This window comes from Dicentrarchus labrax, unplaced genomic scaffold (assembly GCF_905237075.1).
Source record: "Dicentrarchus labrax unplaced genomic scaffold, dlabrax2021, whole genome shotgun sequence".
NCBI lineage: Eukaryota > Metazoa > Chordata > Actinopteri > Moronidae > Dicentrarchus > Dicentrarchus labrax.
The window spans coordinates 13,222,547-13,234,671 of NW_026136712.1; the positions used below are offsets into that span (position 1 = coordinate 13,222,547).

Genomic DNA, 12,125 nt, shown 5'->3' on the forward strand with positions numbered 1-12,125 from the left:
TCTCACCCACTCAGGAACTGTTTGCACCCTTGTTCCACACCTAGATACAAATGCCTCACATACATCGACAAGCCTGATGACCCTAAATCATCCAAATGTGAATGTTCAAGACCTGGAACCACCCCTACAGCCAAGGGCATCCAAAGGTCTGCTGCACAACAGGAATTCCCCTGCTGGATTAAGAAGACAGTTCTTTTGCTGTCACACAAAGGAAGAGTGGAGGAGAGAAAGGCCAGACCACCCTTGTTTTCAATTCATGCTGAGCCATCATGCCTGACTCACATTCACACTTTTAACATTGACCCAAGGCTACATATGATAGAGAGTGGGGGGAAAAAAACAGTTATATCACCAGCTGACTTTCAACTACACTCTGAAAGTCCGTAAAATGATTTAGACTAATAGACAGGTTCAAGGCTAAGAACTGAATTATTACAGTACATTGCAGTTGCCCTAATATGAAGGTGAAAAAATGTGCTTCTTTTGTATTCGTGCATAACAACAAAAACTAAATATTGAGTGACAGAGTTCATTATTGGTCTTGGAAACAGTAGTTTGACACAGACACACATGCGCACACACACGTACACACAGCTCAATTCAAGGTCCACTTTCTAGCTTTATCCGGAGGACACTTAGGTGATGACATCTCCATCAACTGATGAAGACCGTAGATGCTGTTGAAAGCTCTGGAAAAAGGAACTAAATGGAAAATTAAGATTTGGTATTGTCTAAATTGCCCCACTGTCTTTCACATTCACTTTTTGATATGAGGTCAACTAAACACAATTTTGGTACAATAGTTACTTTACATACGCAGTCCTGCAAACTGTAACATTGCATTTATTTATTCAGAAAAAGAAATGTTACCCTTCTTTGCTGAAACCACAGGGAAGGCAAACAAAGTGGGTATGACACAAACACTGAAGTCACAATAAATGAAGATACAAAAGCAGGAAGTTTCTTCAGAATGAAAACTAGCTCTGCCAACATTTTGATTCAGCTTGCCATCCTGAAAACAGACCTTGAGGGTTTTTAGCTTTAGTTGGAAACACTTGTGCTTTGTCCTTGCTTAACATGACCTATTTGAGTTGTTCAAGAAAATGTGAAGGGTTGATGGCCACAAATGATGTAGAAACAACTTAATACACTGGTAACTACAGAATACTCAATTTTAATATGAAACCCTTCACTGTTCAAGCAGTAAATTACTGTCCCAGCAAACATACTCATACACAAACACACACACAGTTACAAACTTTGAGCACTTTCAAGAAAAATCCCTGCTGAATGGTTCTCTATTATTGCTCTTATCAGCTTATGCTACAGTGTTTTGACTGTAAATTATCCTAACAGACAAGTGCGTTGATTCAAACTGTCAGTCTACCAAACACAATAAAGCTATAACGACTTAACAGAGAATTTAAAATATATTCTAATTACTAGCTTTTTAAAAATGTATCAAAAGCCACAGGGTTGCATTGGACTTCAGCTGAGGGGTTTCTGTCTCTTTCATCTAGTTTGCCTCTGGTTCTGAATCACAGTGACTGTCAGTCTTGTTCTCTTTTGTATACACTGTATCATTTGTCTTGTCATTATTGCTATTAGGTTTCTGACACTGTAGGTGGTCCTATAATTTTGAAGCACTCAGTATTATTATTAGGCTTACACTTAAAGCGCAAAGGTATGAAGGCTACATGGTATGGCTCATTATATCCATCAGTGTACACAGTCTTATATTACATTACAATGTTTTGGCAGGTTTTAAAGTAGACCATTTAAAATGTTATTATTGGAAAATATGCAGAGATGGATTTAAACCTGCTCTTACACTAATAGGTTTACACTTACAAATCCCCCCTCCACAGTTCAAAGGCCTACAAGTCAGGTGGATTGAGGTCTCTGATTGTGAGTGTGACTGCCTGTCTTGACCTTGTCCCTGATGACTGGCGCCTTCTTCAGGGTGCCCCTTGACCGCTGACTTGTGACCCTGGCAATAAAAAACAGAGGATGGATGTATGTAAGATGTGTTTCATGACTAGAAATTGATGCAGTTTTAGTGTAATAATTGCTGACACCCAGACATGGACGTGACCAACGAAACCTTGAACAAAAGATTAAAGAGGGACACTTGGAACTGACATGTCTCTCTAAGGGATATGTAATGTTTCCCGCTGTGAGTATAGCTAAAAGAAACAAAGTTCAAGCACAAGTTCAGATAAGGAATGCATTTTTTCCTGGAATCCTCTGATGTTGAAGTCTTTTTTCTGCTGTGTGCAACTTCTCATCAGTGTTGGGGAGTAGTACTATGTACTAACTTTGTATTTAAACTAGTAGTTTATACTATATACAGTAGATTGCTGATAGATCCACTACAGTCATATTTGCATAGTGATTCAAATAGTTGAATTACTACTGAAAGAACAAAATTTCTCTAAGCTGGATTGTTAGCTCACAGGTGGAAAATATTTGGCTATAGTTTTTAATGTTTTGCATCTGAATGTGTACAGCAGTTTGAACTACTTTTTTCGAAGTAGCTTCAGTTAACCAAACTACATTTCTCCCTAGTGTAGCTTTGCTGTAGTTCAACTTCTCCCAGTGTGAAGTAACTGGCAGCATGGCCACTCCCCAAACACTGCCTCTGACCCTATACTGTAGATCAGATCAGCTGTGTCTTTGTGCCAGAAGGGCATCAGGAGGCCTGAATAGAAGGTGCTGTCAGTGCCCCTCACCCACCCTCTCTCTCTGCTGCAGTCAGCCTATAGAAAGTGTATCATTAACCAGCATCAGATGACATCACAGGACTACAACCTGCCACATTATATTGCTGCTATTTACCTTGGGGCGTGGCTGCTGTGTGACCAGTGGTATTGGTATTGCTTCTACACCACATAACTGATGGCCCTGATTTTCTGAGCTGCAGCGTTGCATTGCTTTTGTGTGTCCTGCAGGTTGCAATAAAAGTGGAGACTTTATACAAAGCACTGGGATGCGGGTCACGTGTTTTAATCATCTTCTGGAGTGTGTGGTGTTGCTCTGCCTGCCTCACATTCCTCTCATACCTCCACTCGGTCACCGTTCTCCCACGGAGGTGCGCGGCTGTTTGGGGCAGAGCACTTCTCTGTTTGCCAGAGAGAAAAACGACTGCTGTTAAAGTACAGTACAGCACTTAGTCAGTGTGTTTAAGAAAAGCTACTACATGCACATGCGTAATGATACTGATACCCTACTGTCCCATGTCAGACACCACTTCCTATGTTTCTGTTTGATATTACTTGTGGATGAACTTATATTTCTGACACTCCTTGCCCTTTAAATATCTTATTATTAATACATTTCCAAACCAAGACCTATTGTTAAACAACAGTAGCCAAAACAGGGAAATGTGTGTTAATATAAGAGGCTGCAGTTTCTTGTAGTTTTGTGGTTATACACAGTTTAATGCGGATTTGATGGTTAAAAAAAAACAAAAAACAACTCTATCCTGTCATCAACAAAAAAGTCAAACTGTTCCTCAGTTTCTTGTGCCTCTTAATAACACCTGGACGCCCCCCCACCCCACCCCCAGTTTCACAACCAAGCTGCAGTCTGGATGCTGCGCACTGGAGGGAGGAGGTGCAGCACAGATTTGGAAGAAGAGGAGAGAGCGCTGTTGTTCCGTCAAAAAAAAAAAAACTGTCGAGCGTATTCAGTCAGTCAGTCAGCCAGCCAGCCAGTCAGTGTATTGTTGGAAAGTGGAGCGCCGGGCTGCATTCCGCAGAAGAAGAAGTTATTGGCTGTCCCATCACTCAGAAAACTTGTCGGCAAAACTTTTTGGGATTGTTTGATTTTTATGAGAGGAGGAAAACGAGGGACAAGAAGAGGGTGAAACAGCGAGGGAATGGAGAAGCACAAAGGTAAAGAGGAGGGTTACTGTGTTGAGCTCTGTGTCAAAGTTTGATAGAGCTGCTGACTTCTTCCCTGTCTCCAAGGCATTGCTGACAGTGTGTGCTTTACAACTGATTTACAGCAGCATTAGGTGACAGCAGAACCGATTGTTTATCCGTGCATCCAGATATGAATCACCCTGCGACATGTATTGGTTTTGCATTGGAGGCATGTTGCCAGAACCGGGTCCAAAGACAATGTATATGATGTTTTGGCTTTTTTTTTTTGGGGGGGGGGGGACCATTTTCCACATACTGGCTTGGATACTGGTCACCTGCCACTAATACTGATAATTAAAATTCCTCTGGGTTTGGGTTAGGTAGCTTACTGGGCTTTCTTGTGAAACTAGTCCTCAGAAACTACCAAGAGCTGAATGCACCCTGTGTGTCACCAAGGCTGTGAAGATGTGAGGCTTATCCCCAAATGCCTTCCCTTCCAAGTGGGCTGTATAAAATAGTTTACACTGTGGCCACTGATGAATTCCAATAGCAGCAACATTGTTCTCACAGCATTCCTCAAATTCCTGTGGTTATTTGTCCATGAGGGATGAGCACGGCCATTTAATACTTCCTGATGGATATAAACAAATAGTTTGAGCCAAAATGTTGAAATTATTTAGTACTAGTAGGGCGGTTTTTGGCCATGAAGTGCACCTCACCTTGCTGTCAGAGCATCAAATGGTGATATTAGTTGTGTTTGGACCTCAGCACTGATGGGAGGAACTATCAACACACTATGAATTTCCCCCCTCACTGTCCCTGGTCTGGGTGAGGCAGCTGGGTGAAGCGACTTGCTGGACAGAAACCAATGCTGACTAGTTTAACTGGAAGAATGGGATCACCACAATTTGAAAGGAAAACAATCTTGCTGCAAAATTCCCGTTCTCCAGCTGACTGGGCGGCCCAGTCTGTTTACTCCCACCCTCTCTCAGAGTGGATACCCAGTGTTGTGAGCAGCCAATTGCAGAGGTGTATTTTTCCTGTGAGGGGATTTCATTAGCAGTAGAGGCTTTGGGTTGGTCTGCGTTCAGTTCATTCATTTGTCTATTCATCCACCCATCGCACGTAGTCCAACAAATTCCTCTGCATGTTTGAGTTATTTCCCAGCAAAAATGTCAAATATGCTCTGGTTACAGCTTCTCAGATGTGACTAGTTGTTGCTTTTGTCAGTTTTATACAAAAATCTTTACGCTTTGGTCTGCTGGGTTGGATAGCACAAGCTATTCAAGGTTGTCAGTTTGGGATCTGGGGAATTGTGATGGAAATTTCTTTGACTGTTTCCTAACATTTTAGACGAAACCAAGAAAACAAGATGAATGCAATAGCTCAGCATGCATGGATTCAATTTTGACCAAATCTATGGGAGTGGTGGATCTTACTGTCACATTTCAGCATTTATGAGTGGATAATCATTGTTGTCCACCAGGGGAGCTACGTTGCTCTCTTGGCTTTATACCAAACAAACTAAGTGGGAATGGACTGCCTCTACAGTATGAGTCCATTTTTTAAAATCTAAAGTGGTTTTCAAAAATAAGCACTGCAATATTTGTTTGTTTCTGATCAGCTGGTTAGGCTTTGAAGGTCATGGTTGTGCTTTCTAAATCACTGCTGTTGGTTTAAGACAGGAGCTTCAATCATGATATATTTTGCAGGGCAGATATAGGGGGAAGACTTAAGTAATGATGATGTAATTCATGAGAGAAAGGGAGAGCTGAGGGCATGTCGACTGATGCAGGGCAATGATCCAACAACGGGTAGTTAGAGAGCGAGCTGGTGTTTGTGGCTGAAATAAGGACTGGAGTGTACTCTTTTGGCAGCTGTATGCAGCAGCACCAGGACACTGAATTGATACTAACAGCCACAGGCAGCCAGTGGAGGAGGTACGGTAAAGGGAAACATGGAAAAATCCAGGGAGGCCAATGACAAGGCAAGGCATTGTTTAGTATTCTGGATACGCTCCCTGTTTCTCAAACCTGACTCATGCAGGTTTCATTCCAGAGGAGCACTTCGGCAGCTCATCGGGCATGTTTGAGAATCATTGTTACAGTACAGGACCTACTGAGGAGCTCAGCCAAGAGGTGATTGGAGCACTTTTTATGTAATTAGTGGCTCATTGGTTACTTTGCCCCAGCATCTAATTGCAGTCCACATGTTAATGTTTCAGCCCACCAAATGGGAAATGATCTTAGTCTCACATGTTTTTGTGTACACCAACTGCCCCGGTAACTGTATTTGATCAGACGATAAATTAATTAAAGCATTACATACATTTTCAGAATTTCAGAATAATAGCCTGTAAAAAGAAAATAATTTAAATAATATACACGTACATATATAGAAATAATTAAAAGTGTAATTTCCCTAAATATTCTCATAAAGGGAATGAATATGTTTATTTTTTTTGCAAGATCCTCTCCAGTATTTATTATCTTCCTCTTCTTGTCAATCAGTGCCTTCCAGCTCATGCCCTTGCTTGTTTTGCTTTCCATGTTGTTATGGATCCCACCAGTTTCTGGGTAAAACGTGTCCATGTTTAATTCATTGCGCTGGCTTCACATCCTTTGCAGCCGGGTTTCACACAGAAAAGCGATGGGCTCTTGCGATGATGGCTCCTTTCTTGCTTCCAGCGTCAGCTGTCTTCTCCAACAATAATCTGATTGTGTGATCTCTGCCAAAATAAAATGTAAGACAAATGGAGACAGACTGACAGATGTATTGATGGTCATTTTTGAATCATTGGATTATTCACTTGGCACACAAGCAACTACAGTTGAAAATTTGACTGACTTTGTCTGGCTTTGAGGAATGGCAGAAGATAAGATAATTGTTTTTCCAATAAAATGTTTATGTGCACAGCATTGTGTGAAAAAAACAGGACGAGGCTAGAGCCATGCTAGCGGTTATGTGAGGATGTGGTCACATTACACCCTACCTATCCCAGTTCCTGTCACCCATGACTGTTTTAATTATTGTGAGCAGTGCAAGCTTTACAGATGGTTTCCTGTAATATGTTTTGAAAACGTCCTGTAGTAATGCAGCTTCCAGTGATTTTTAACTATAACATGTTTGTGGGCCGTATTATTTAAGCACAATGCCAAAAACCACATGTTGCTGAAAAGGTATTTTCACTTTAACCTGTGTATCCCAGTAGTGGTGGTTCCTTCAATGCTGGTGTTTTAATAGCCTGCAGTCTATCAACTGCAGTGATCATGACAAAATAAATAGTGCAGTCTGACTAATATCAGCTGAAAATTTGTTTCAAAGGTGCTTTTCAGTGTAGCATGACAACATGACAGAGTCTGTGGGCTTAGCAGGTTTGACCTCTCATAAACTCAGCAGAGGGAAAGCTAAAATGTAGACCATCAGGGCTGGCATGTGGTCTGCCGGTTCACTTGTGTGTGTGTCATGGTCTGTACTTGCCAACGGGGAGTGCGTGGAGTGCGCGTAATTCAGGAAGCTGGACTGGGCTATAAAAATGATGAAAAGAAAGACGGTCTTCCTGATCTGTGGCAGTGCAGAGCTCCATGTGAGTTTGGCCCTTTTCGCCCTGTGGGTCTTGTTCATTTACAACACATCAAACGTGGCTTTGTTTATTGGATTCAGGAGCTCTGGATCAGACCTGCGGTGGGTTTTTTTCTCACCAGGTATACTCTTTTGAAGGAAATTGTACTCAGAACGGGAGCTCACTCACTTGTAATCACACACATATGCATACTCACTAGGTCTTACTCTCCCTGCAGCCCTCCTGGCCACTTATCTATGGGATAATAACTGAGCAAAGAAGCTTTTATGTGGGTGACTCTGAGGCGGCATTGCTAGTTAGTTTTTATTTGTCAGCAGCTGCTTCGAGTCTGTTGCTTTCTTTCTCATCAAGCCAAGACTGTGGAGCCTTGTAAAGCTCCAAAAACACGGCCTCTAAATCATGAATCTGTTTATCACTACACAGTATATGGTAATTGAAAAATGACTGATGGTTAATGCCCACACAGAGTGTTATATACATGCATTTACCGCCCAACATATCTCAGAATATCTAGAGGATGATGCCTTTGACTGTTGGTGGGGTCCCCGTGGAGCAAGGGTATGTAAGGAGAGAGGAGGATTGAAGGAGGGATGTAGGCAGGATGCTGCATTAAGAAGAGGAGGTGGAACCACACTGAGCCTCTTGTGCCTCATGGCCCAGGACAGCTTTTTCATCTCTGTGTGTGAAAAAAAAGAAAAAACTGTGTAAAAGTGAGAGTTAAAGAGTTGCGAGTTGCTCTAATTTCTTGGCAAAGTAGATAGCTAGCACACATTGAGTTTTCTGCATGCTGCTCTGCACAGATCAGTAAATGCTATCAGTTAATCACCTAATGCCATTCATATAGCCGAGGTAATGTGTTAGTGTTATTTACACAACCAACAGACATAGAGCAACATTAGCATTTTGAGTTGTGTTTCTGTCCACCTGGAAATCTGAATTCCAGTATTCACTCTCCATTTTGTCCTGCTTTGGTCTCCACCAACTCCTGAGGGGAATATCTGACTCTTTAGCTGCTAAATGCTCCACTATGTATGTTCGCTAGATAGTTGCTAACTTTGTCTAGCATTTGGTGTGAGCATGTAAGCTACAGTGGGATTATCAAAGCTTTTTTTGCTCAAAACAGCTGCCTGCGGTTAAATGTAAATTTATTTATTTGATAGGGACGATGCAATTTAACATAGTTCCAGTACAAAGCATGAAACCCATGTGCTGCACAGTTTATAGCTATTGCTCATTTTTAACTGTCGTCCCTAACTGGGCTTGTACAGTTTTAGGTTGAGTCTCACAGTTCTCATCAATAAAGTTGCTGGCTGCAAACCCAAAACTATAAGAAAGACGCTAAAACACTCCACACAGCTGCAGAGTTTGGTGATATTTCTCTGTGGTTTGTCATCACAAATGACACTTTTCATTTCTACGCACAGTTGATCCATTGCTGACATAAAAATATCAGAGCAGCTTTAAGCGATTTAAACTTTCACTTTCCATTTTTGTCACCATTTTCATCATCATTGTGGAAGAGGTTATTGACGTTTGTCCCGCAGCTCTTAAAAAGCATTATTAAGATTCCAGTACATTAAAACTGCAATGCAATCTTCATTGCAGCTCGTTACATTTATCTCAATAATAGAGTAACTGCTAACATTTCGTTTGTCATTGAACTGAGCCAGCCAAAGAGCTACAAAAATCCCTCCTACGCTTTCAAAATCGTGTTAAAGAAAAGTAATTTATTAGAATTTAAAATATTAACGTCAGTATAAATGGCTGATATATTTTTCATGGACAAGGATTCTGGCATTATCCTCCAAACTTTGTTTTCATTCTGTTCTTTTTCTCACTTCCCACATCTTTGACTTTGCCTCATACACACTCTCTCACACACACAGACTTCATGTAATCAACAGCCAGAATGTTGAACCTCCAGCTCAAGCCTTTATCTGCAGGGACTACAGTAACATGCGCTGCATCCTAATCAAGATGAAGTTGCTCAAGTACACTAGGGCCAAGATTTACTTGGATTTTTAGGGCCCATTGGCATGTTTTAGCTATAAAAACTGGCTGATTTCTCTAAGGGCCGAGGTGTAAGCCTCAACATTACTGAGACAGCACAGATCTAAAGACTTGAAAAAAAGAAAAGGGTGTTGGTAAAGATAAAGCGTGAGATGAATAAAGGCGATATTCAATAGTTGGGGCAGAGGGAAGATAAAAGAGGAGACACATGAAAAGCAAACTGGAATTACACTTTATAAGTGAGTCCTTCACAGCTTCTGTCTTCAGTATTTGTACCTTTAACACTTCAATCAGTGGCTCAGCATCTTAGCATGAATCGCTGCCATGAGCTTAGTGCTAGTGTTTTAACATTTGCTGTAACTCTGCCCACGGACTCTTTGTAGTCTTACTTGCAGTGTCTTAAGCCTGTGCCTTCACCATTCCCTTTTATCCTTTTCTTTTTCCTCTTGACACTGTAGCTTTCTCTTTGTGTTCTAATCACATTGATCAAACCTGGTTAATATTCAGTTTTGCCATAGCAGTGTGCCTCAAGCATAATTTAAAGGGAAATGTTATTTTTCATCTGCCAAAAAGAAAGCAAGAGAAAAAAAACAAACCGAAAAGTAATGTATAAAAAGGCTTGTTCATCATGAGTTGTCCTGAAAGCCTGCAGGTTTTCATTTCAGCCACACATACTGTAACTGAGTCCACGGGCTTCCTCTTCTCTGGTGGAAGACGCGTGAAATAGTGCACCGAGCTGCTGTGTTAGAACCAGGGGATTCTGCAGACTCTTTGGCCATGCCCAAACCACTGGACAACCTCAAGCTCCTCCTACATCAAAACTTTTCCCACAGTGTACAAAACACTTCCTGTCACTAGTATATAATCTCAGCCATGACCACATGTCTGACCTCAACTGACCCCGAGACAGACATATTTTATTTTTGAATCTCTTTAAAATTTTAATATGCCAATGTTGTGCCCATAATTTGTATAATGGAGGAAAATCAGCCATTATTTATTAATTAATGTCAACTTTTGAGTCTGTTTTGCCTCCCCATTGTCTGTGTGAGTCTTTTGTCTGCTTCCTATCCTTCCAGAGAGTTGAACCAAAACCTTGACATAAGTAGAGCCGTGTTATAAAGCTATATGTCATCAAGTGCAATAGAATGCACAGGCCTGAACTTTAGAGAGAAAAATTGCTGAAAGGTGGAACCAACTCCGAAGATCAAGACTCAGATATCCACCTAAAGCCCAGAAAGATTTACGCATATTGGACGGAGAAGAGAGATGGTTTTCAAAGAGCAGTGAAGGAATCCATTTATGTTGAACTGGAACAACCATTCCTGAGCAGAGGAGGTGGCCACTCACATCATCTATTTATCTACCCCAGGCAGCTTCTCGCCTACCAACAATAAATCCAATTAAATGAGACTTACCTCTCCTTCAGCAGATACATAACATATGAATACAAATCTTTCTTACAAGAGAGATTGAAAAGGACAAGTGACAAAGACAGGGAAAAACCAGAGGCTCGCCTTTGATCAGATGAATGCTGCGGAGTCAAGGGACTGACGAGTAGAGTTCATCAGGAATCTAAAATGATTTGCTGTGGATGTGGTGCAACCGGAATTTAAAGACACTTAGAGACAAGAGATATGTGCTCATAATACTATATGGCCAATATGTATATTACACACTTTATATGTATGGAATCCACTCATTCTTCACCCTATATCAATCTATGTTCTGTACTGTATTATTGAGATTCAGGGGTAGGAGAAATTAGTTTTATGGAAGTTGATTTTGAAGAAATGAAACAACATTATAGTTCAGTGTGGTGTTAATAGGTTACGTGCTGTTTGCTCCAGATAAACCTGTGATTACAATATTTGCTAACTCTTATTACAGGAGTTTTTTTCACTCTCAAGACATATTACAACAATTCTTTTTTTGCCTTTAAGTTAAAACTCAGGGATTGTTGACTTAATGTGAAAGGGACCTGTGTACTTTTACCTGTAATATTTAATGTACCATCTTGCTTCAAGCTTCAATATATTCTTCCACTTTTCTTCTCTTTTCTTGTCCCTTTGTCATGTTCTTTCCAAGTTCCTTGAGTGTTGCTATCAGACACAGCCTGCCCCTTTTCTGAAGTCATCAAGTTGACACCCGCTTTTTTTTGTTCAGGTTTCTACGGCAATAACACCAAAACACAGCTTGGATTAATCCAGCCCTGTCCACGCAGTCCCTGCCCCACAGCTGAACCCAGCATGATGCAGGGAGACAGACCGATTCCTGCCAATAGCGATCAAACACCAATCAAATCTGGCGTTTGATCCTTTATTCAGACCTTGCCATTAGCCAATTATCTGCCAATCGAACCAGAAAAAGACCTGGCTGCAGCTAACCAATCATACGTGGCACCTTCTTCCAGTTGTGTGCATTGAAACTGCCAAAGGTCATTGATGTTCGTGTGTTTTCCCCTGGAAATTTGCTGTGTAAGAGCTCTGCTTCTGTGAGTTTTTTACTCTCTACTAAAACAGAAGCACCTTGAACCTGTGACGGTGTATAAATCAGTCGTTTTTTTTTTTTTTTACTGTTGTTCGGTCGCTGGTTCCAATTCTCCTTCTTTCCACCACTTCCCTTTTAGGTGCAGTTGTAGCTCTGTCACAAGATGACACTTGATA

General features: G+C 41.1%; 1 protein-coding gene across 3 annotated transcripts in view; it reads left to right on the forward strand.

Annotated features, from left to right (window-relative positions):
- Positions 1 to 3,678: 3,678 nt before the first annotated feature.
- Positions 3,679 to 12,125, forward strand: part of afap1l2 (actin filament associated protein 1-like 2) — a 36,327-nt gene continuing 27,880 nt past the window's right edge. For 2 of the 3 annotated variants that reach the window (XM_051418531.1, XM_051418532.1), the window contains exon 1: positions 3,679 to 3,896. In XM_051418531.1, coding sequence (XP_051274491.1) covers positions 3,881 to 3,896 — 16 coding nt within the window. In that variant the 5' untranslated portion in view covers positions 3,679 to 3,880. The remainder of the gene's footprint in view (positions 3,897 to 12,125) is intronic. The other variant, XM_051418533.1, reaches the window with a different exon arrangement.